Source organism: Rhinoderma darwinii, chromosome 3, assembly GCF_050947455.1.
Source record: "Rhinoderma darwinii isolate aRhiDar2 chromosome 3, aRhiDar2.hap1, whole genome shotgun sequence".
NCBI classification, from domain to species: Eukaryota; Metazoa; Chordata; class Amphibia; order Anura; family Rhinodermatidae; genus Rhinoderma; species Rhinoderma darwinii.
Window position 1 is genome coordinate 253,173,012 of NC_134689.1, and position 26,236 is coordinate 253,199,247.

At 42.2% G+C, this 26,236-nt stretch overlaps 1 protein-coding gene across 1 annotated transcript in view; it reads left to right on the forward strand.

Moving 5' to 3' along the window:
• The first annotated feature begins 207 nt into the window (after window positions 1–207).
• The window catches only part of STRA6 (signaling receptor and transporter of retinol STRA6), an 83,698-nt gene continuing 57,669 nt past the window's right edge, over window positions 208–26,236 (forward strand). Inside the window, exons 1-7 of the mRNA XM_075857755.1 lie at window positions 208–306; window positions 3,538–3,665; window positions 3,772–3,838; window positions 5,017–5,102; window positions 5,218–5,357; window positions 7,600–7,766; window positions 9,391–9,510. Coding sequence (XP_075713870.1) covers window positions 3,565–3,665; window positions 3,772–3,838; window positions 5,017–5,102; window positions 5,218–5,357; window positions 7,600–7,766; window positions 9,391–9,510 — 681 coding nt within the window. The 5' untranslated portion in view covers window positions 208–306; window positions 3,538–3,564. The remainder of the gene's footprint in view (window positions 307–3,537; window positions 3,666–3,771; window positions 3,839–5,016; window positions 5,103–5,217; window positions 5,358–7,599; window positions 7,767–9,390; window positions 9,511–26,236) is intronic.

The window sequence follows — 26,236 nt, forward strand, 5'->3', positions numbered from 1 at the left end:
AAGTTACTAATGTAGTCTTATGAGTCCCACTACCAACATCCACACCCCCCTTTTCTTGGATAACATCCACTACCTTCTTGCTGTGCGGGGTGTAAAGTTCTCCCCCCTCCCACTGAACTTTGCCTGCTCTGTCTGGGCGCTCTCCCCCACCTCCTCATCTCAGATAAATCACCCCCCCCCCCAATCACTTCCAGACCAGAGGAGTAAGGAGAGCGTGCACATATTTTCTTCTATCAGAATACAGGTGTCTCTGCTGCTCAGCACCTGCAGCATACAGGGAGGGCCACTTCCACCATAGGACAAAAGGTTTGTCTTTTTTTTTTTTTTTAGCAGGTGGATTAATATTCAAATAAAAAAAAAAAGGAAAACTTGGATGCAGGGACAGAGGTTATTCGGTATCTACGAGGAAGAGTACGGTAAAGGAAAAGACAGCACAGTAGGGTAAGGGTGACCTTTCTGTCACATTGTGGCTCTGACAGAGATTATTAGAAACTTTTCAGCATATTCAAAGATTGTATTGAGAGCAAAACTGCAGTTTAAGGTCTTAAACAGTGCATTGACCTGCGACTTACTAATGAAAGTAGACCAGAATCAGCTACCTGTAAAGCAGTGTGCCCTTATAGGCACAATTGTTCTTATGGAAAATCTGAAAAACTAATAAACAAAACAATAGCAACAAAACAGATGAGCGCGACCAATACGTTTCTTATTTGGACAGCCATATCTGAGTCTAAGGGTTAGAGTAGTAAAATGAATGAAGCTAGGTTATAGTCTTATTGGTAACATTGTTCTAACACAATTACTAGAAAGTGTCCGGTATGAAGTTTGTATGAGAAAATGAATTATTGCATTATCTACATTAAACAATATATTTAAGACCCATATAGTTGTATATACATATTCCAGGACCAGGCACCAGACAGAAACTGCATTGCCCGGAATTCATTCCTCACATATGGCTTATATGTCTTTATGATCTTTGAGTGCTGGTTCCATAACATTGCAGTCTATCATAATATTTCGGTAATACAGGAGCTCTCCACATTTTAGTTTAGTACTTTTAGTATATTGTTCTACACAACAGACAAAACAAAAAGAAAAGACCAACATTCCTTATCATTCAAACATATAATAACATTGCAACATTTTATGAAATGTTTCTAATAATAATTGTTGTTTTCAAGCTGATTTATACATATTGACAATGAAATTATACTATTATATGTTATATTCAGTATATGTTTTGTTCTGCTCAATGATATTTATAATGCTGTTTTACTTTAGAAACCTTGTATACTGCACAAAATGTGAAGATTTCCCGGTCACGTTAATGTGTAACAAATTACAATTCATTAATATTGAGTGCAACAAGAACATTTTAAGTTAACATATACAATATTTCCAATTTCTTGTCTTACATTTGTGTTCTTTAAACCCACTCATTATACATTCTCCCCCACCTCTGATGGCCTCTCACCCCAACATTCAGCGTTTGAAAGAATTATAACCCATTTTATTAAAAGCCTAACACTACTTTCACCCTACAAGAGGGGAGGAGATGTCAATAAATAGTAGGGGGCCTGCTCCCTAGTGGTGATAGATAGGGGTAATAGAAAGGTTCCTCATAAATTCACATATAAGCGCCCATTCACTTCCAGAATAGCCACATTACATTACTGATGAGATGTAAAGCAGCCCTCAGGCTACAGTAGTATTAGCAGACATTGAGAGATAACATAGTTCCTGCAGAGTAAGGATTCTGAAGTGCTGATATAGTACCAATTATGTCATTGCATGGTAGCCACGATTCTCCATATGGAGCAGCATTTTACATCATTGACCTGATGTGGCTTAAGCGTAAGAGACTCATTCATTTATGGCAGTTTGGAAAGTGAAATGCATTACAATGGCTAGTATAGAATAGCAGGAATATAGTTAGAAGCTGATATACCACTAAATAATATCTGAATAATTCACAAATGACACCAATGGGAAAACATTGTTATTTCAAGCCAATTAAGGTCTTAGGCCTCTTTATTACTCGCTAGAATATGATCTAATTTGATTAAAACTGACTTGATTTCACTTTACTGCAAGTACAGTACAAATCACAATGTATATGGAACGTCTTGAAGGCAATAATATATGTAATTATCAACCTCTTAACCATTTGGGAACCCCTGACTAATTCCTTCCCTCTCATTAGATGCCTTCTTCAACCCCTACCATAAAAATGCTTGATGTTGGGGTGGGCACAACTTGTGCCCAAGGTTTGTTGAGTTTTTCTTGCCCCCAGGCCCAGCATCTTTGAACAGGCTGAGATAAGTTTGCCATCCCTACTGTAAGGGCTCGTCCACACGTTGCAAAATTGCTGCGTTTCTGCAATTAACAAAACGCAGCAGAATACAGTAACAGCAAAGTGGGTGAGATAGAACAAATCTCATCCAAACGCTGCTTAAAAATTCCCACCAGATATTGACCTGCAGTGCATATTTTTCGGCCGCAGTATGTCAATTCCTGCTGCGGAAAGTGGACTGAATTGCTGCGTTTTTCAGAGGAGATGTCAACATCTCCCAGCACTGTAAAAAACGGCGCAAAATAGGCACCATTTTCTGCAGTGAAAACCGCAGGAAATGGTGCGTTTTTTCCGCAGTGGAAAGTCTGCTACTTTCAACGGAATTGCTGCAGAAATTTTCTGCAGCAATTCCGTTGTGTGTGGACAAGCCTTAAAGTGACAGCTCTTTCTCCTGCTGTGTGGGGAACCTCTAACCACAGTACTGCGGAACCCTGGTTGGGAAACATTGCCCATGACAATTGAATCAGCCTCAGAATAGATGGTTACATTGTGTCAGATGGATTTGCAAGCTTAGACTAGCTGACATATTTACTGCCAACGGCAAATCCTCTATAGAAAATTACATGACATACCAGGTTGTCATCAAAAGTTAAAAAACACAGAGAAGCCATGTTGTTTGTATGGGTTACATCAGGCCTGTGATCCAAGATATACAGCAGTCATTACCATTAAAGCTAGGTAATAAAGTGTTCAATAACTGGATGATAAGAGAGCAATAAGGCTCAGTGATTCTGAATAATCAGTCATTGTTCAGCCATCACTGAGGGGATCTGTCCTCATGTGACATGGACGATTATATTAATTAGTATTCTCATATTACTTATGAGCTGTTGGGAGTCATGTTGGTCTGCCATTGTAGAAGGGGATTAGACATCTGAAAGGGGTTGGAAAAGTTCAAGTTAATGTTACTTGCGTGCCACTGGACCCAACACATGTGAATGATCACCTAGCGTCTTCTACATAAATCTGTCTCTTCTTTATTGACTATGGACATGTTTCTTATACTTTCTAACCCTATAGTTTTCTACAAGTCTTCCTGTTATCCCATGCAAAAGTTTCTTCTGCCATTCCTCTGTCACTTTCTGATCCTAAGGGAATGTATATAATCCCTTAAACAAAAGGATGCTGTACAGGGCAGTCAGCTGAGCACGGTTATATAAGGTAGGGTCTTTCTTGTCCAGTTACAGGAGCAGTAAGTGAGCAGCATTATGTCAAGTCTACAGGGGAGCCCCGAACCTGGACAGGATGACCTTCTCTATGATGACTGGTATATTGATGATCCCCAAGAACCAACCGTGCCAGCTCATGAGTAAGTCACCCTTTATTTAGTGTTTTTATTCATTTAAAAACTTTCCAGCTTGTACCTAACATGAACCAAATGTTAATAAAAAAAAGTTTATTTATTTTTCTCCTAGAATTATCTTACCATGTTTCCCAACATTGTCTGATGGATTATATCACCTTATCCTGGCACCTGTATCTGTGAGTATATATAGTTAATCATAATTTTGACTTCTTTTTTTTTTTTTCATTAAATCCAACCAATGTTGCTTAATGACATCCCTGGAACATTACATAGTCCCACTTCGCTATCATGCATCATTTATAGTACTGCCCACCACCTATGGGACATGGTGACCTTTTGGGGCCCCTGAGGCTCCAGGGCCCATGGGTACAGCCACAACTGCTGTATTCCCTATAGCAATGCCCCTGGATTATAGTGGTTTTTAAAGCTTGGTCAAAAGTAGAATGTACACTATGCTTACAAAAAATGAATTGTCATCTTCTAAGCTTTATCTATGCATTTTATTGGATAGGGGGCATATATATATATATATATATATATATATATATATATATATATATATATATATGTATGCTGCAACTTCTGATCAATTAAGTAGATAAGATCAGAGTATTTTCTACTGAATGTTGGCTAAATACATTAAAAGCTTTGGCTTATGCACCTGTGCACAAAATGTCATGTCTTGCTGTTGCATTCAATTATTGAAATGTGATGCCCGTGGTTTTGGATGCCTCCTGTTTCCATAAAAGTTAACACCCAACACCCCCCAAAAAAAATATACGGGGTGACATTTGTGCTTTCTAAGAAGCACATGTCGTAGCTAATAATATTTCTATAAGTTTGTTCTTGTCTACAACTTTATTGTTTAAAAATCGGGGGCATATTTATTGTGGGGTTAGGGGTGCATTACTGCTTCAAATAGTCAAATTTGCATCCAACCACCCTAAATGTATTGCAGCAATGATAAGTCCTCAACAATTTTCCACCTCTAGGTTGCTTAAAATAATGGAACCGTTGCTACGATTCTATTACCTAGTTAGCACTATTTGTAAGATTGGTTTATTGCCACTAGCTTCCCTTCCCTGTGTTGATCAGCATAGTGCCCTTACTATAGACATAGCAAAGCATGCATCACTATCCTCATAAATCCAATTACGTAGTTTGTTTCATTTGGCCCTAGTTCAATAGTTACATTGGTTTAGTTCTGGTATTTAAACATCAAGAGACAAGTTTTAATAGAATTAAGTAAACTATGTAAGGTGGATTTAATATTCTACATTGTGATCAACCCTTCTTAATTTTACACAGTTTCTTTCTGTGGTTTATCCTGCACCATGTATCCCTTCCTTCCTAGCTGTGTACATTGCTGCTTCTATCTTTCCTGGTTAGAAGACGGAAGCTTTGCACCTCTTTCTGTTGGGGCATCCCCGGTGTGCTAAGGTATTTTGTTGTCACCATCTCCCTTGCTGGTATCAACCAATTTCCCGCTCTCAGTCTCAGTTTCATTGGTTTCCACATAGTACACCATATTTACCTATCATATTTACCTTTACAGTCCTTTGAATCTCTTGGAAGGTTCTGGCAACAACTGGGTGCCCTGTGCAGCATTTGGGTTGCTATTTTCCTCAATTTGTCGGATGCTTTTAGACCCTTCTGCTCTCAACTTCCTTCCTAACAGTGATGGGTCGCCCAAAGGTAACTTTCTAGTAATAATACAGTTCTGTTTGCATGAAATTTGGTATCAATTGCACAGAATCACTCCCCATCTTCTATGACATTACACAGTGTCAGATATTCCAGTCCATAAAATAAACAATAATTTTTCATGTTGCCTTTAAGGGCATACATCCCTTAGAGGCAGCCCGTGTAGCTGATATGGGCCCCCTGGAGACAGGGTGCCTAGCCTTGGATGGCTGGATCACTTATTTTAACCCCTTCTCGCCGCAGTCATTTTTCGGATTATCATTTTCATTTTTTTCTCCCCACCTTCCAAAAGCCATAACTTTTTTATTTTTCCGTCAATATAGCCGTGAGGGCTTGATTTTTTTGGGGCGAGTTCTAGTTTTTCATGGCACCATTTATTGTACTCTATACTGGGAAGCTGGTAAAAAAAATCTTTTTGGGGTGGAATGGGAGAAAAACAGCAATTCCTCAATTTTTTAGGAGGTTTCGTTTTACGGTGTTCACCGTTCAGTAAACGTCATGTTAACTTTATTCTGCGAGTCAATACTATTATTTATAAAATGTATATTGTTTTTTTTTTATGTTTTACTACTTTTATAAGGAAAAATAAAATTGATAAAAATAAAATTAGTTTCGTGTCGCCATTTTCTGAGAGACATAACTTTTTTATGTTTCCTTTGATTGAGCAGTATAAGGGCTTATTTATTTCAGGACGAGCTATGATTTCTATTGGTACAATTATGGGGTCCATGAGACTTTTTGATCAGTTTTTATTCTATTTTATATGGGAGATGTGATGACCAAAAAACAGAGATTCTGGCGTTTTAATTTATTTTTTACGGCGTTCACTGTGCGTTTTAAATAATGTTATATTGTGATAATTCTGACTTTTACAGCCACAGCGATACCAGTTATGTTATTTTTTAATATATTTTTTTACACTGCTTTTTGGGGGGAAATGGGAAAAGGTTTTTTTCTTTTATATATATATATATATATATATATATATATATATATATATATATATATATATATATATATGAAAAAAACTTTATTTAACTGTTTTTAACTTTTGTCTCTAGTCCCCTTAGGGAACTTGAACTAGCGATCATTGGATCACTTACATGATATACAGCAATACTAATGTATCACAATTTATCATGTTTCTGACAGGCACTTATTAAGCTTTTCTGTTGGCAGGGCTTGATAGGTGTACAAAGATGGCAGACTTGGAGGCCTTCATTAGGCCCCCAAGCTGCCATAACGACGACTGGAACCCTGCGATTGCGTTGCAGCGGCCGATGGCACATCAGAGGGTCCACCCCTTCATTCTAATGGCTTAGATGCCATGGTCATTATTGACTGTGGCATCTAAGGCAGTGGTCCCCAATCACCAGGCCATGTACTAATACCGGGCCGTGCATCATTTGGTACCGGGCTGCGGGTGCATACGCTGCGTAAAATTACACTGCGTAACCACCCCGGTGGCCACAGGGAATTCTGGGCAAAAAACACACCAAACTGGTGCAGTTTTTCACCCGGAATGTCCGCTGCGGGAAAACTGCTGCATTTAGCTGGCCTGCTACCAGGCCGGCCTCCTGGGATGATGTTTCATCCCAGGAGACCCCTGAAGCCTGTGTTTGGCTGCAGTTCCGGTCAAATGGGATGAAATGGGTTAATGGGTTGTGAGAACTTGTGTGAGATCTACTCTACCATAGGGTGTACTGTTAGAAAACAAGGATTGGGAAATAACTCAAGAATCATGGAAAGGAGACAGGGAGAAAACAAACACCAAAGTAAGTAGATGTATGGGGAAATCACCCAGTACCAGATAGGGCTCCCTAACCTTTATGTATGTTCCTGCCTGCATTTCCTAAGACTGGATATTATGGATTATGTAAATAAAATGTCTTAAACTAGACATTAACACACAGATTTACCTCAATGTAAGACATTTTACAATATGTTTGTTACGGTATTTTAATATTTTGCATCAGACAGTATGCATGTGACCACATTTACATAACATTTACATTCTATTACATTTACATAACACGTATAGAATCAATTCTTCCCATAGAATCAGAGTAAAAATGAAAATGTGATTAATTAATTGTTAGACAATATAAATTGAGTAATGATGATGTGTGATAAATATTCTGATCAAAAATTCAGCAAAAAAATCAGCACTGATGCTTATTTTATGTTTACTCGCTTTTATATTGTCATGCTATAACATTCTATATATCTGCAGAGCTTTGGAAAATCCTCGCCCTTTTCTATTATCCTGCATTGTACTACCCACTTCTGGCAAGTCATAGTGTGCAAAATATACCTGGGTACATTGCTGGCACCATTTTATCATGGATGCACTGTGGGGCATTGATATGGCAGAAGGCAGAATGTCCACAGACAACACAGGTAAGACACTAAACAAAATAAATTACTGCCAGATAGTGGACAGAAGTGTAAAACCATAGTAAGAAGAATGCTATATTGTAGAATACTATAGTAGAAGAGCAAACATGTTGAATAAAAACTAGAAGTTTTTTTTTATAATGTTTCAAAAAAAAGGACTAAAAATAATTACCTGGGTCAGCTTTAGGCTGGGTTCACACAGAGTTTTTTGCAGGCAGAAAATCTGCGTCAAAATTCAGTTTTGAATTTTGAGGCAGATTTTGCTCTGCCTGCACGCCGACTTTTGCTGCGTTTTTTGCCCGTGGCCATTGAGCGCCGTAAAAAAACCTCTGAATATAATAAACCAAATGAACAAGGTTTTTATGCATGTAGGCAAAAAGACACTAAATCTGGAATCCACAAATTATTAAAGGAGTTGCAAATATCATTCACATACTGTACATGTATGTAAATTCTTCTAGAGGTTATCAGAACTGTATATATATGAGATATATTAGATAAAGTAGTGATTTTGGGGGCAACATTTTTCTGGACTTCCTTTCAGTAATCCTTTTGAAATAGATTGCATCCAACTGGAAAGGAAATCTAGGGAAAAAATAGAATTTGGGTTAAAATTGCATAGTTGCATGAATTTATCACCAATAAGCTCATGTGTATGTGGATAGCCAGCCTGTCCCCTGACATCTATCTTTGGGGGAAGCTTGGTTGGATTTTAACCTATCCAATCCTTTCTTTAATCTGGAGATAAGCACATAGTTGCCTGGCAGCCACATGTTAATTTAGCCAACCAGATTAGGCTTGTTTCTGAGGGAGTCAGGGAAGATAGCTGTAGGCTGAGTGTTACGTATATAGCTTAAAGAAGACCTCCTGTGGAAACACAACTTTCCATGTCTGCATTCCCCACCTGACTGTATACCATACTCTACACTTCTATATTGATTTTTGGATTTACCCAGCTTTCTCTTCGTCTCTGCTTTGCTATCAATTCCATGATGCTTCAGCACAGCATCACATGACCAGTTAAAGACCATTTCTGCATGCTGGTGAACACGATGATGATCATTCTCTCTATATTCTCCTAAATAAGCTGAGAAACCATAAGTATGCAGACAGGAAGGCCTCACTATATACTTGTACATTATACCTGTGTGATGGGCACCTGTCTAAGTATCAGTGGTAGCTGATGATAGAAGTTTCTGTCCCCCCTGTGGAAAACTAGTGTGGTTCAGGAACTGCTGAAGCCTGTGATGGGTGACACATAGACCTCCATTTAATCAAGCCTGATACACACTGTTGTTAAGCAACCATCCCAGCCTGATATATAGATAGATAGATAGATAGATAGATAGATAGATAGATAGATAGATAGATAGATAGATAGATAGATAGATAGATAGATAGATAGATAGAGAGAGAGGAGCAGCAAGGAAAACAACAGGTGAGAGACTGATGCATGCAATACCATAATAGTACACATGGGAAAGTTTAGTTTTGGCCGGAATGTCCCTTTAAGTTTCCCTTTAGTACAGAAAACCATTTATGGAGGATAGATAGATTCCTGGTGTTAACTCTGTGCTATAGATAACAAATCTTCTGATACTATATATTTTATTTTTTTTGCTTTCAGTTCTACAGGTATTATTCCTTATTATCAACTGTGCCACAGATCTGCTGCCTTCTTCTGCTTAGTGGCATCTACCCTACGCTACTCCTTCAAAAAATACGCCAGCCCTCTCACTCCAAGCAGGTAGGTAGCAATCCCAATTCTGCTTAGATTCTGCTTAGATTTTGTGCTTGGAATCAAGGCTTATACTGTATGCAATGTGCCATGCTGTGTTTAAGAATGACTGACAGCATGAAAAGATGTCTGGCAAGATTTCTCTGCTCTGTATAAAAATAGAGGGTTTAGTGTGAGCTGGCACCAACCGAGTTATGTCCTGCTGTGCGTATTAATGGAGGAATTGGGTTGTTGGATTCTGTTCTTTTTTTTTCTTAATTCTGGACACAGTTTTTGGATTTTATAGTTCACAAATATGTTAATATACACCCCTGTATAAAATACTCATTGACAAGTTGTATGGTGTGTTAGTATGTGTTTTATTACAAATCTTTATATGTAACTGTAGAATGCTGATAAATATGATAGATTGTATGTGAGGTATTCTAATGTATAAAGGTATTTGCAAGGGGCACTAGTACAGCTATATTTTTGATATGATAGTAGACAGAATAAAGGTACCCCATTTTGGAGAAAATATGTGAGGAAGGGGGGCATAGCTAAAGAAGAGGCTACAAGAAGAGTGGCAAGGAAGTAGGAAAGAGGATTATAGGGAAGGGGATATTTAGTAAAGTAGGAGAAGTGTTATGTAACAGGAGTGGGCAGGGGAACAAGGATTTCTCCCATATTTGAATAATAAGATTTAAGGAATAAAGACCAGCTCATCCATTAAAGGGGTTTTCCCACGACTGGACAACCCCTTTAAAGACATACAGATTCATTTGTAGGATTTCTGCTGGTGTGTAGATCCTGTATAGTCCACATTATGTATGACAGATAGACAAATCATAACTCATCAATTAAAAAGGCAAAATCCAGACATCATCCCAAAAGGCAGAGATCTTCGGTAAAGTTTTATAACGCGTGCAGGCATAGAAATTGCCCTTAGTTATAGCATACAGAAGAAGCCAGATTTAGCAGGAGCCGTATAGGAGAACACATATTTCTACTATCTCCCATCTGTTCTATTATTTGACAGGCAATGGTGTTTTTGTGATAGGAGTGCACCCATTGCAGAGGCACTAAACGTGGCCCTGTAATGGTGCCAACCTCTGGGATCCCTTTACAATTTAAGCCAAACTACACATACTACAGTGCCAGCATCCGTGCACCCATTACAGTGCTCACTGCAAATCTCCCATTACAGTGCTAGCCACAGGGCACCCAAAGTGCCCTCATAACATAACCAGCCGAAGTTGCCTCCATTACAGTGCCAGCTGCAGATCCTCATTATCATCACAAGCCAAATGGCACCTAATATAGTACCAGCCATAGTGCAGCGATAACGTTGTTGAACCAGCCACAATGACCTCCATACCCCCATGTTACCCTTCTATACACCACTATAGAAATGTCTACATTTGGGTGTTCCTCGCTTTCTCGAATGATTGTTATCTGTGGCCAATGAGATATCATGCTTTTGGTTCATTGAGGTTCTAGACATTTTAGTTGGTATGGGTAAACTAAAAAAAGTGATGACCAGCACGTGAAATATTAACTCCTGGATTCTTAGTCCTCTTGGAATGTTAATATGTTACCTAATCGCTAATTGATTCATAAAGTAGTGTATCCATACAGTACCCATAGGGTCTCTTTTTGGCAGCACAGTGATGTCCATATAGATTTCATGAAGTGTAGTAGTAGAAATACTAGACTTACTCCTGTTGTCTTTGCACCAGCTGCAGATAGAACTAGAAGTATAACTATACACTGTTGCCCTCTGAAAATCCTGGCAAACTGTGTGCGATGGAAAGCTGGCATTGCTGCAGCCCACTTTAGATGTTACCTAAGTCGTGTCCGTGTAAAGGGATTTCAAGTGGGGAATGAAGTCCCACTGAATAGACTCATTGTCCCAAAAATCTGTCCCATGTGATTAATCAGCCTGGTTCCCATGGCGACAGGCCGTTACTTAACGCAGACTTTATCTGATTAATTGTCAGGTGATGTGACTGTATCGGATGTGTGCGAGTTTATGTTACATTTATATTATAGATACAGAACGTTATTTATTAGGTGGTGGGATAAACAGAATGTACTAATTAACCCTCGCATGTACCGATGCGAATAGACAAAGTGGCCTTTTTATAATGTGGATTTTACAACAACTTAGCCACTCCCATTTCTAACTACACTTTTTCGAAGACGTTAAAATGAAGCACATTTTTTCAAGTGCACCATTTTTTTTCTAGTGGTATAAATGATTTTGCCACAAATTACAACATTACAACATTTTTACCCTGCCGTATATTCATGCGTCCTATGTTACTAAATTTCCCCTATTTTTCTTGTGTCACTTGCACGCATTTATTCACATTTCCATGAAATCCCATGTTTTTTTTTTCCTGTTTGGATAATCCATCGAACAGTAATTAACCCTTGCCTAGCATTATTCAACTCTTCCCTCTATTTGTATTTTCAGCGTACAATTTATTTTCTCAGTATAATGGTTAGACCTTCCTTATGCAGATGCAGAATACAAAGTAAAGGGAATAAATACAGAACATCAGTCATTTTCCTTAGAGCCACACATTTACTAATAGTCCTGTTGGCATAATGTATGCATCATTTGCTGCATTATACCTGTCCCCAAATAATTGTGGGTGACAGGCTGTGCTGCATGGGGCATGAAAATTGCTTTGGCAGCTGTTTCAAGAGTGTTAGTGCTCTCCTGAAGCATAATGCGCAGCTTCAACCAGGCAAACATTTAGAACAATTGTACCAAGTGCACATTTATTCTTATAATATAAGCCTTATTCTAAAGTCACAATAGTAATGAATGTGTGACATTCATTATATATAATAAAGCAAAGCATCCAAGTGACCCATTGAAGCTACAAATTCTATTCGCTTATCACAGAGGTGATGGGTTATTATGGAACAAAAACCATATCCACTACATCTCTACCAATAAATATGTGACAATTAATATTTATATTATTATTATTATTATCATTATCATCCGAGACATTGCACAACCATAATTGTGAAACTGTATAAAATAAATATGTTAATAGCGTGGACTGGGCCTTCGATAATATTAAAATAATTATTTTGTAGTGGACTCTGTAGGGTGACAAGCGGAGTCATATTATGGACCTGTAGGCACTCTACGTGATACATAGCGGCCATGCATGCCTGCTGGTGAATAAGGTCTGTTTTATTTGTACTCTTTGTTGTTTGCTCCCCAGTCTCATTGACGTTCCATTATTCATAATTCAGCAATATATACGTAGTTATGAAACACAGATTTCAGCCCTCTATTTTTGGTATTCATGTCCTTAGGCTAAGTTCACACATAGAAGAGTCCCAGTGGTACAGTTGCAAAAAAACAAAACAAAAAACAACAACAAAGAACTATGTTCCTGTAAATAAACCTAGACAGTCTATATGGAAATGTAAATTTTAAGAAAGTATTCACAGTGTTTTCACAAGGATTTATTTGTATTCATTCCCACCCCCACCCCCCCCCCCCCCTGCTTATTTAGGTCAATGGAGAAAACAGTTTACTCGCTGTTATCTTTTGTATAAAAATGCAGTAAACACAAAAAACATGCAGGATAAATGTGCCACCTTAAATGTTAAGGAACTACCAGTCCCAGCATGACCTACCAAACAGAACCGTTTCCTAAGCAGGATCGTGTTATCTCCTTACTAATGATTTTTCTCAATGCCCCAATACTCCCTTTGGCTTTCAATTTACAAGTAGTGATAGGTGCCTGTTACTGCCTAGGCAATTTTCTTGTATCTTTCTGGTTGTCATGGACATTCAGCAGGGAGTCCTGTTTGTCAGTACATCACTACGCCACCCCCCGCACCTCTCTGACACCAGGTGGACTCCTCACACTGTGTCCATCCATTATTGCGTTTCCATTTGTCATTTGTACTGTTGCCCTGGCCTTATTAAAATCTAATATGATGTGACTTTTATAACCCCTTATAGACAACAATGATATTGAATCATACACTTAGTTATGGACAATAATATATAGAACAAAGTTGAATCTCATGCACACGACAGTAAAATAGCCTTGTTCCTGCTGAGTAGCAGTTTATGGGGCCATACTATTTCTCCCTATATCTACAGTTTCATGCAGAGGTTTCTTTTGTAAAATTTATATGGAATTCAAGCCCCATCGAATGCCACATTGTAAATGTACAGGAATATCTGCATTAGGCTGGGTTCACATGTGGCATAATTGGTAAAGATTTTTCATGTGGAATTTTGCCACAACATAATACAGTACAATGCAAGTGAATGGGGTTAGGCAAAACTCCATTGACGTGCTAAAGAAAATAATCTGCGGATTTTAGGACATTCTGTGAATTTTCAAGTCCACAGCATGCTCTATATGTGTGTATTGTGCCCGATTTTAGCATTCAATTTTACCTTTGAAATGCAAAGAGTGATATTTGCGTCAAATCTGCAGCACAAATCAGTCTTGCCTGAACTTTGCTTAAGGCCCCATGCATACGAACGTAAAAACGCCCGTAATCACGGGGCGTAATTACGGCCCGTAATTACAGGTCCATACACTTCTATTGGCCACGGGTACCTCCCGTGCTTACGGAAAGGTGCCCGTGCCGTTGAAAAATATAGAACATGTCCTATTTTAGGCCGTAATTACGGCACGGGCAGACCCATAGAAGTCTATGGGGCTCTCATAATTACGGGTGACTACGTGTGTGCATCTGTAATTATGGGAGCGTTGCTAGGCGACGTCAGTGGATAGTCACTGTCCAGGGTGCTGAAAGAGTTAACTGATCGGCTGTAACTCTTTCAGCACCAGGGACAGTGATTACCGATCACAATATAAATCAAGGTGTAAAAAAAAATATAAGTTCATACTTACCCAGAACTCCCTGCTTCTTCCTCCAGTCCGGCCTCCCGGGATGACGTTACAGCCCATGTGACCGCTGCAGCCAATCACAGGCCAATCACAGGCTGCAGCGGTCACATGGACTGCCGCGTCATCCAGGGAGGTCGGGCTGGATGTCGAAAGAGGGACACGTCACGAAGACAAGGCCGGGTAAGTATGAATTTCTTTTACTTTGACCTCAGAAGGGGCTGCACCTTCTCTCTATCCTGCACTGATAGAGAGAAGGGGCTGCAGATTAGTGCAGTGCAATTCTGCAGCGAAAACGTGCCCGTAAATATGTGTGGAATACTGGTGACACCGGACCCGTATTTACGGGCACGGGTCCGTAAATACTGGTGCAATACAGGTCGAATACGTGTGACCAAGGACCCGTATTTACGCCAGTATTTACGGGTGGACAAAAATACGCTCATGTGCATGAGGCCTAATACTGTGTCATTTAGAGGCACCATATTCCATCATACAGACAACTTGCACATTTGCTGTGTGCATGAAAACTACAGGAAATATTATGAAGAGGGACTGTCAATCCTCGTGACATGTCTATTTTTGTAAATACTTTCATTGCCCATAAAATAACAATTCTGGAGCATCTTTCTAAACACTTAATTGAATAATTCTTCTATTATTCCTCATGGCAATAATATCAGCACAGTGCCATACCTCCCTCCTTTGATCGCCGAGGACTCCCCGGGTACAGTCCTATATTAAGTACTGTGCTCGGGGTAGCCCTTGACGTTACTGTCCATATATGGGGCAGCTAAGGGGGCATTATACTGTATGGGGGCAGCTATGGGGGCATTAAGCTGTATGGGGGAATTTGTTTGGGCATTATGCTGTATGGGGGAATTTGTTTGGGCATTATACTGCATGGGGGCATCTGTATGGGGATTATACTGCATGGGGGCATCTGTGTTGACTTTATACTCTATGGGTGCAACTATAGGGCAGTATACTGTTTGTGGCAGCTATTGGGGCATTATACTGTATGGTGGCAGCTATGGGGACATTATACTGTATGGTGGCAGCTATGGGGGCATTATACTGTATGGTGGCAGCTATGGGGGTATTATACTGTGTGGGGGCAGCTATGGCGGCATTATACTGTATGGTGGCAGCTATGAGGGCATTATACTGTATGTTGGCAGCTATGGGGGCATTATACTGTGTGGGGGCAGCTATTTGGTATTATACTGTGCAGGAGGCACAATACTTGGAGCATGATAATGTGTGGGCTGAACCAAGTGTGCATGAGCAGGGATTGGGTGGGATTAGAAACATGGGTTAAAAGAAAAAAAATTGCAGTTCTGCAGTGCGCCGCATCGGTTGTCCCTCTTTGTGATACTTGAAAGTTGGGAGGTATGCAATGCAGAGTTTAAACAAAGAATCTGAGTATGTGCTATATGGACGTACTATATTTATAACTTGTGAATTTTTAACAAGGGCTGCAAAACCACTATGATGTCTTGTTCGCACAAGCACTTTCATGTCAGGTGTACACATGTCAATTTTGCAGCATTCTTTTTGCAGTATTTTTTTTTGCAGTCCTTTCTTTTGGTGTGTGTTCTTAGTGAAAAAAACAAAAGAAACATAAGTTAACTGTGAGTGAATAGACCAATATGAATTTATCTTTACAATGCGAGAGACTGAAAAAAGTGCTGAGAAAAGTGACAGTGAACTATGCCAGGTACATGTTGGTGTAGACCAGTAGCTATATAATATTACTCAATAGATGTGCACCATTTTGGGGAATACGCTGCATAGTACACTGGCATAATGGCATGCTTGGGTTCTACTTGGTGGTATACCAGTATTAGTCAATGTTCCTAGGAGCAATTAAAGAGTACCTAAAGAAGACTTTTCAGAATATGCCGTCATATGTGTGTACATGGTGAATAACACTATTTCTGGCCATTATATGACCTGTACTCTGCATTTTTTTTTAGAAGCTTTCCCCTCTGCAAGGTCTATCTTCAGTTCTTAGTTGTCTCTGGGCTAGTCGGTGGAGCTTAACTGCTATCATGTCCCCTGTACACTGCACACATAGAAGAGGAGAATCCTGCTCTCCTATTTCTATTTACCACATATATAGAAGCTGCAGCAGCATGGAGGAGATTATACAGCAGTACTGAGCAGTGTAGCTGAGATTCCAGCATCTGGGGGAAATAGTAACACTTACCAGGAAGCTGCTGCATCCTCTGTCTGTGTCTTGTTCACTCTGCTCTTGCTCCCTCTCCCCTCTGCATAGACTTCTATGGGCAGCGTGTCTGTGTCTCTTTCAGCTCCTCCCCCTCCCCTCTCCATAGACTTGTATAGTCAGGCAGACACACACACGCAGACACACACACACACACACACACACACACACACACACACACACACACACACACACACACAACTTCTGCAGTCCATCTGTAACTAGAGACAGATTTTGCTTGACAACAGGGGGTGGACAGCAGATTACAGGAAGGGAGACACCTAGTGGCAGCAACTTTACACAGAATTTGCATGGATAAAACAACTACATTTTAACAGTAAGTAAATTACAAATATGATATATATATATCAGCTATACTATTAGATTACCATAAGTTGTTTGAATAGTTAGTGTCCATTTAAGCCTCTTTGATACCTCCATGCACACGGAGTCCGATGAAACATGCCACAATTTTATTTTCTGTTGGACTCTAAAGGAATCTCACAGAAATAAGGCATAGAGATGTACATTAAGGTCGAGTACACTATGGCCCTGTACGTGAGCCATAAATTTGTTTCTGTTTGTAGAGTTGTATGTGCATTTTTTTACCATGGTGTGTTTTTCAAAATGTCAGCATTCTCTAGATGTTGTGTTTTAGTGGCATTTTTCACCCGCCTCAATTCACAGCAAAAATACAAAAAGGAAAAACAAATGATTGTTGTTTTGTGATGCATGTAAAGCACATTTTCATGTATGAACGAGCCCTATAACTGCGAGCACAAACCTCTCACCCAGTGTGATATCATAAACACTCCACTGTCTGTATTATACAGGCAATAAGGTCATTGAATATAGTCTTGTGGACTTGAAGGTTGTTTTATTTGAAGTTTTCATTAAAAGTACAAGATATCCACAAGTAATGAGACATTGATCACATTTGGCATGTAAACAGGGGTGAACCTAGCCCGTCTGCCGCCTGAGGCGAATTATAAAAAGGCGCCCCCCCCCCCCAAAATCTATCAGAGTTTTCTCATTCCTAACTTTACACATCAAATACGCAATATATAAATTTTTTAAATAGGAAAACATTTGATGTTTATTTGTTAGGCCCTGTTTACACGGAGTATTTTGCCGAGTTTTTGGGCGCGGAGACCGCTCCGCAAAACTCGTCAAAAACCGGCCGAAAATGCCTCCCGAGAAAGAAGGGACATGCCCTATCTTCGCACGTTTACGCCTCTGACCTCCTATTGACATCAATGGGAGGCAGAGAAAGGGTATTTCGCTGAGTTTTTTGCCCGTAGGACTCAATGGCCGTGAGCGAAAAACGCGGTGAAAATCGCGGCAAACGACGTGCAGGAAGGACAAAATCTGCCTCAAAATCCCAAACAGAATTTTGAGGCAGAATTTTCCTCCTGCAAAAAACTCAGTGTGAACACAGCCTTAAAGTGCTGTTTGAAGTATGGAAAATATTTAAAGAATTATTTTTACTGCCTATCAGTGCAGTGCAAATAGTACAGTCTGCCCTGCACTGCCCCATATCTCTCCTTGGCAGCCAGTCTCATTTGTGGCGTCACTCTCTGTAATTACATTCAGGCCAGTCCAGGACGGACTTAGCGCTGTTTTGAAGCGCGGGGGTTGTGAAAAATAGCGGGAACCCCACGTCTTTTTAAAAAAATAAATAGAAAAAAAATTACGTGAGATCCACTCCATTTTTCATTACCAGCCAGATACAATAAAGCAGCAGCAGCAGCCTAGCATTACCAGGGTGGGAAGGGCCATGGTTTTTTGCCATTCCGAGCCTGATATTACCTGCCTGCAGCCACGCCAGTACCCGCCCTTCTCTTCAGACGGTCGGGTGCTGGATCGTACCCAGCTCTTCCCGGTACTCCTGGTGGCGGTGGGTACCAGGGTAATAATAGGGGTTAGTGATAGCCTTATTACTGGCTAACACTAAGCCCCTTCTTAGTAATGGACGCTCTCAATCAGACAGCAGCCATTACTAAGGCGGTAATGAAGTATTAAAAAACAGAGACATAAAGAAATTAATTTTATTGAAATGACAACTCTTCCACAGAATCCACTTTAACCATTTTCTAAAAAAAAAAAAAAAAGAAATAAAGCTTAAATCAGCGAAATAGTCCAACGAATCTACGACGTAGTCCAAGTGGTCCAGCGGAACCTGCAAAACAAAAATTAGCAGTATGAAAAATAAAAATAAAGTTGGCTGCCCCCACAGACGTACAAACATATGAATAAATAGCTACCTTCGGAAACATATTAAAATAATTAGAAAAATTAGGACCATAAAATAAAACATATCAAATAAAAAATAAATAAAATGAGAACACCTTTCTTTTAAAGAGAACCTTTCACCTCCCCATACATGTGCAGCTGAGTGCAGCATGTAATGGGGAGGGCTGCACAAACTCTGGGGCACTTTACATTTTTTTTCTTAGCCTCCTTCGTTATTTAGATATCAGTGCTGTAATATTTGGCGCCCGATATTTAAATAACCCCATAAACTGTCAATGGGGAGGTAATTGGCAAGGGGCGTGTAACATCGCTGTGACACTGTCCAATCAGCTACGGTCAGCGTTACAGCAAGAGCTGGAGAGAGCGCGCGTGCGCGCAGCTCCGCCACCACTAAGGAACACAAGAGCAGAAGAAGAGTGTGAATTCTTCTTCTTCTGTTCCATGGCATCGGAGCTGTGCGCGCACGCACGCTCTCACTCTTTAGCTCTCGGCAGACAAGGACGACAAGACTGATCTCTCACCTGAGATCACAGTCTTGTACTTAACTTCCGAGAGCTGAAGAGTGAGAGCGTGCGTGCGTGCGCACATGATCTCCTCTCTCCAGCTCATGCTGTTGATATGGTCCGTAGCGGATTGGGCAGTGTCACAGCGATGTTACACATCCCCTTGCCAATTACCGCCCCATTGGCAGTTCATGGGGTTATTTAAATATCGGGCGCCAAATATTGCAGCACCGATATCTAAGTAAGGAAAGAGGGTAGGAAAAAATATATAAAGTGCCCCAGAGTTTGTGCAGCCCTGACCATTACATGATGCACTCAAATGCAAATCTGTGGGCAGGTGAAAGATTCTCTTTAAAGTGTAACATTATTTTTTTAAACTTTTGACATGTCAGAAGTTTTGATCAGTGGGGTCCGAACACTGAGACCCCCCACTAGTCGCTAAAACGAAGCAGCAGAAGTGCTCGGGTGAGCGGTGTGCCGCTTCAATTCTATTTGGCTTTCCTTGGAGCAGTGTACGGGCTCAATAGAAAGTCTAGGAGTCCGTACACCGCTCACTCGGCTGAAATTCGATCATAAATGAAGCGGCACAGCGCTCACCCGAGCACTTCTGCTGCTTCGTTTTAGAGATTGGTGGGGGCCTCAGTGCTCGGTCCCCCACCGATGAAAACTTCGGACATGTCAATATGATATATAAAGATATCTATTAATGCGATTGGTGCAAGTTTTAATTACTTTTTATTGAAAATGATTTGTGCTTTTTGAGATACAGCTGCTTTGTATCCTGTATATAGAGCAGCTGTATATAGCGCTGAGACCTGAATGCATTAGGTCGCCTATTACTGATCACATCTAAGTTATGAACTTAGATGTGATCGGTAACAGCTCGATCCTGCAGGACTCGCTGACACTGAATCAGTCAGTCCCGCTGACCTGACAGATGCAGGATACAGCGCTATATACATTATATAATATATTTATTTTAATTAGCGGGGTCAGGTTTATGGGGAAGGATTAGGGCCTGTTCACATCAGCGTTGGCTTTCCGTTCCGGGGTTCCGTGGGAGGTTTCCGTCGGGTGAACCCCGCAACGGAAAGTCAAACTGAAACCACAGCTTCCGTTTCAGTCACCATTGAAATCAATGGTGACGGAAACATTGCTAATGGTTTCCGTTTGTCACCATTCCGGCAGGTTTACGTTTTTGTGACGGAATCAATAGTGCAGTCGACTGCGCTAATGGTGACAGAAACGGAAGCTGTGGTTTCAGTTTGACTTTCCGTTGCGGGGTTACCTCCGACGGAACCCCAGAACAGAAAGCCAACGCTGATGTGAACAGGCCCTAAGGCTTCTTTCACACTAGCATTAATATACGTTTACCTCTCTTCCGTCAGAGGAAGAGAGGATCGATACGTTAAACGGAAAGCAACGGTTCCATTAGAATTACCATTGCTTTCAATGGTAATTCTTTTGTATCAGTTGCTTTCCGTTTGTCTCCGTTCGCTAAGTTTCCGTTTTTTTTTAAAGGAAACAAAAGTGCAGTCTGCAGAACTTTTATTTCTGTTCAAAAGAACGGACACCTAGCGAACGGAGACAAACGCAAAGCAACTGATACAAAATAATTACCATTGAAAGCAATGGTAATTCTAATGGAGCCGTTGCTTTCAGTTTAACGTATCGATCCTCTCTTCCTCTGACGGAAGAGAGGTAAACGTATATTAATGCTAGTGTGAACAAAGCCCAATACAAGATATTAATAATATTAAAAAAAAAAAAACCCCCATCGGGATTTGAACCAACAACCCTCCATGTGTAAGGCAGACAAGCTAACCACTACACTATATAAGCTGTCAGTCAATGCCTGTGAAACTGTAGTAGTTGAGGGTTTATTCAACGACAGGCACTATCAGTCTATCCTGTCTCTCTGCTGCGGTGACTGGTCAGAGACTCACAGTCAGACTGAATGCCGCAGCTGCTGCATGCAGTGTGCACTGGGAGTGACTGTGAGACTCACCAGTCACAGCCCTGCTTGTAGCTTTCCCACGCTAATTAAGCACAGGAAAGCTACAAAGCCAGGAGTATACTGCAAGGGGGGGGGGAGGGTGTGGGCGTTTTACTGACAGCAGAGGGCTCTATAGGGGGGAATTATCCCCCCACCATAGAGCCCTGACTAGTTACTATACTGAAAGGTTAGGGGGGTCTGAGCATCTGACTGACTGCTCTAAAGGGGGGGGGCAGCATCCCCCCCTATAGAGCTCTCTGCAGTAAGTCAGACAGACGCTCAGACCCTCCCCCACCCACACTAATCCTTCCATTATAGTGATGTGAGGGCTCTATGGGGTGGATTATTCCAGCCCCATAGAGCCCTCTGCTGTCGGTAAAATGCCCAGACCCCCCCTTGCAGTATACTCACGTCACGGGTCCCGGTCCCAGCAAGGCAGGAACTTACCTCGTGCTGCTCGTCGCTCCTCCTGCAGACTTGCTCCTCTCTGGCTGCATGTGCTGTGTACAGTGTCAGAGAGGAGGAGTGTTTCAGACGTTCGGCACATCTTCTATGTGCGTCTGCATGGCCCCTCCCCCCGGTCCAGTCCGTCCCGGGCTGAAAATGCCCCCCCCCCCCGTTTGGGTAGGTGGTGCCGCCTGAAGCCGTCAGCTCACCTGGCCTCATGGCAGGTGCGGCACTGCATGTAAATAACGAGACAACAAACTCTTTACAGAGAATTGGAGTAGGAAACATTATATAAATACAATCACAGGGTCATGTGTGAGGGAATGTGAGAATATACAGTATTCCCCCAGGGCCGATTCTAGCTTTTCTGCTGCCTGAGGTGAAAATTGAAATGGTGCCCCCCATATTTTGATTGACATCCCCCTGGCTGTTCTACATCTCTAGCAGCCTCCTCTAACTCTTGCGGAAGCGCCTTTGCCTTGTACTCCCTTGGCATGCACGGTGCAGCGATGAAACTGGGCAGAGTACACCTCACTGCACGGTGCATGCCCAAGTAGTACAAGACAATGGCACATCCGAAAAAGTTGGAGGAGGCTGCTAGTGATGTATAACAGCCAGGGGGATGTCAATAAAAAATGGGTTTGAGGGCAGGACTGTGACTCTTCAGGATAGCGGCACCACACCATGACCCTTTAATAAGTAATTAGTACATAGTGTGCGCCGTTTTACACAGCTAAATTGTATATATTTTGCTGCATCTGAAAAAAACCATACAAGGACATGTTTGGATATATTGTCAGGTCATGTATTACTGCATGATGGTGGTTCAAGGGGTTAAAACTACCAGACAGGTTCCCATTAAATTCCCAATGAATTGCAACATTTCCATCTGCCCTGGAATTTTGTTATTATAAATATATTCTATATAATTACAGCTTCAGAACAAAGTTCATACATATATTCAACACCAGAACCAAGCTCAATACATAAATACATCCCCAGAACCAAGATCAGTACATCAATACAACACCAGAGCGAAGCTATCTACATAAATAAAGCGCCAGCACAAATACAGCTCAATTTAGTGCAACCCCTGCAATAGATGTTTGTACCGCGTAAAACTACAGCTCCCAGCATGGCCCGAACAATGGTAAGGATATGCTGGGAGTTTAAAAAAAAAAAAAAAGAATCATACCACCCATCATCTTGCTGCAGATCATACAGTGACTACAGTACTGATTAGAGGCAGAATAAACATTTACATTAAGTGACTTACAGGTGACGTCTTCTCAGGTTATTCTTTTTCTTTTTTCTTCTCCATCCGGTCCAGACCTCTATGATGACTTCTCGCAGCCACAGCCCATTTCTGCAGTTTGCCGCTCAGATGTGTTCAGCTTCTCACTTTTCAAACATTTCTACACCTATAAACAAAGATAAAATTCTAATGATGACACACACTACACTCCTAAATATAATAGCGCCATACACTGCATCCCTAATTCTAATGTGTCACACACACACACACACACACACACACACACACACACACACACACACACACACACACACACACACACACAGTGCCCCCTGTAGATAGTACCCCCTTAGAGTCCCCTGTAGATAGTGCCCACCCATAGAGCCCCCTGTAGATAGTGCCCCACATAGAGCCCCCTGTAGACAGTGCTTCACATAGAGCCCCCTGTAGACAGTGCCCCACATAGAGCCCCCTGTAGACAGTGCCCCACATAGAGCCCCCTGTAGACAGTGCCCCACATAGAGCCCCCTGTAGACCGTGGCCCACATAAAGCCCCCTGTAGACAGTGTCCCACATAGAGCCCCTTGTATACAGTGCCCCACATAAAGCCCCCTGTAGATAGTGCCCCACATAGAGCCCCCTGTAGACAGTGCTTCACATAGAGCCCCCTGTAGACAGTGCCCCACATAGAGCCCCCTGTAGACCGTGGCCCACATAAAGCCCCCTGTAGACAGTGTCCCACATAGAGCCCCTTGTATACAGTGCCCCACATAAAGCCCCCTGTAGATAGTGCCCCACATAGAGCCCCCTGTAGACAGTGCTTCACATAGAGCCCCCTGTAGACAGTGCCCCACATAGAGCCCCCTGTAGACCGTGGCCCACATAAAGCCCCCTGCAGACCGTGCCCCACATAAAGCCCCCTGTAGACAGTGTCCCACATAGAGCCCCCTGTATACAGTGCCCCACATAAAGCCCCCTGTAGATAGTGCCCCAAATAGAGCCCCCTGTAGACAGTGCTTCACATAGAGCCCCCTGTAGATAGTGCTTCACATAGAGCCCCCTGTAGACAGTGCCCCACATAGAGCCCCCTGTAGACAGTGCCCCACATAGAGCCCCCTGTAGACAGTGCCCCACATAAAGCCCCCTGTGGACCGTGCCCCACATAAAGCCCCCTGTAGACAGTGCCCCACATAGAGCCCCTTGTATACAGTGCCCCACATAAAGCCCCCTGTAGACAGTGCCCCACATATATAGTTCCCCCTATGGAGCCCCATGTAGATGCAGCCCTCCATAGAGCCCAATGTAGACAGTGCCCCTCATAGAGCCCCTGTAGATAGTGCCCCCCATAGAGCCCCTGTAGATAGTGCCCCCCATATAGCCCCCTGTAAATAGAGCCCCTGTAGATAGTGCCCCCCATAGAGCCCCTGTAGATGCTGCCCCCCATAGAGCCCCCTGTAGATAGTGCCCCCTGAAGATAGTGCCCTACATAGATTTCCCTGTAGATAGTGGCCCCCATAGATTCCCCTGTAGATAGTGCCCTACATAGAGCCCCCTGTAGATAGTGGTCCCCATAGATCCACCTGTAGATAGTAGCCCCTGTAGAAAGTGCCCCACATATCGCCTCCCTGTAGATAGTTCCCTACATATAGCCTCCCCTGTAGTTAGTGCCCCACATATAGCTCCCCTGTAGATAGTGCCCCACATATAGCCGACCCCTCTGTAGAAACTTTGCATACTCACCTGATCCTATTCCCGTGCCGTCCTGTTGCTATTCAGGCCTGCTCTCTTCTGAGCAGGTCTGCTGCGGCTGAATGACACAAGCGGCGCGATGATGTCATCGCGCCGCTTGCGTCGTTGAAAGACGCTGATTGGCAGGGCAGAATGACTTGCCCTGCCACTCAGTACCTATTAACGAATAAATCGGTGCGATGACATCATCGCGCCACATGCATCCGTAAAAGACGTTGAGTGGCAGGGCAAGTCATTCCCCCCGCCAATCGGCATCTTTCTATGACGCAAACAGCGCGATGACGTCATCTCGCCGCTTGTGTCATTGAATGGCCCTGAATAGCAGGGCACGGAACGTTCCCTCCCATTCAATGCTTATGCATGTAATTGTATCTGCGTCCTATAGACGCAGATACAATTATAGTGTAGGAGGGGGTGGTGGCGGCCGGTTTCAGTGGCGCCGCCACCCCTTCAGAGCAGCAGCAGGCTGCAGCCTGAGGCCAAGAAACTCATCTTGCCTTATGGACGGCACGGCCCTCTACGCACCTGTAATGCAGTACGTCGAATAGTGACAATAAAGGTAATCTGACGACTCCTCCATACTGCCCTCTATGGGAGCAGCATGCAGTAGTGACAGGCTCACTGTATTGTACATTGATGCAGATTTACTAATACTGTCTTAGACCCAGTGGCAGATTAAGAAGACCATTGGCCCTGGACTGTTACCCAAACTTTGGCCCCCCTTCACCACCGCCACCCTGCTGCGTCGTAACTATTGCTAACACTACCTTTTTGCACAAGCATTAACAAATGGGTGTTACGATTCCCCTTGTCACAGGGCTGTGTCCCTACATACTGACAGTATCACACTGTGCAGGGACACATCCTCCTGACAAGGGAATTGGTAACACCAATTTTTCTATCAGTCCTGGACTGCACAAAGACGTTATGTGGAATACAAGGATTTCCTATAATAAACATGTCAGGAGAGGGGACAGATTCTCTACAAATCCAGTGACTCACAGGTGACGTCTCAGATGCTAGTAGTTTTTTTTCCTCTTTTCTTCTCCATCCGGTCCAGAGCTCATGACGACTTCTCCTGGCCATGACCCATTTCTGCAGCACTTAAATATAATATCATCATGCACTACGCCCCTGAATATAATTGTGTCACACACTGTAAAGTAAAGCACCACATACACAGTGCCCCCTGTAGATAGCGCCAACCCCCCCATGTAGACAACGACACACACACCCCCTGTAGATAGCGCCACACCCCCCCTGTAGATAGCGCCACACACACACACACACACACACACACACACACCTGTAGAGAGCGCCACAAACAGAACACCCTATAGAGAGCGTCACACAGCCCCTATAGATAGCGTCACACAGCCCCCTATAGATAGAGCCACACAGCCCCTATAGATAGAGACA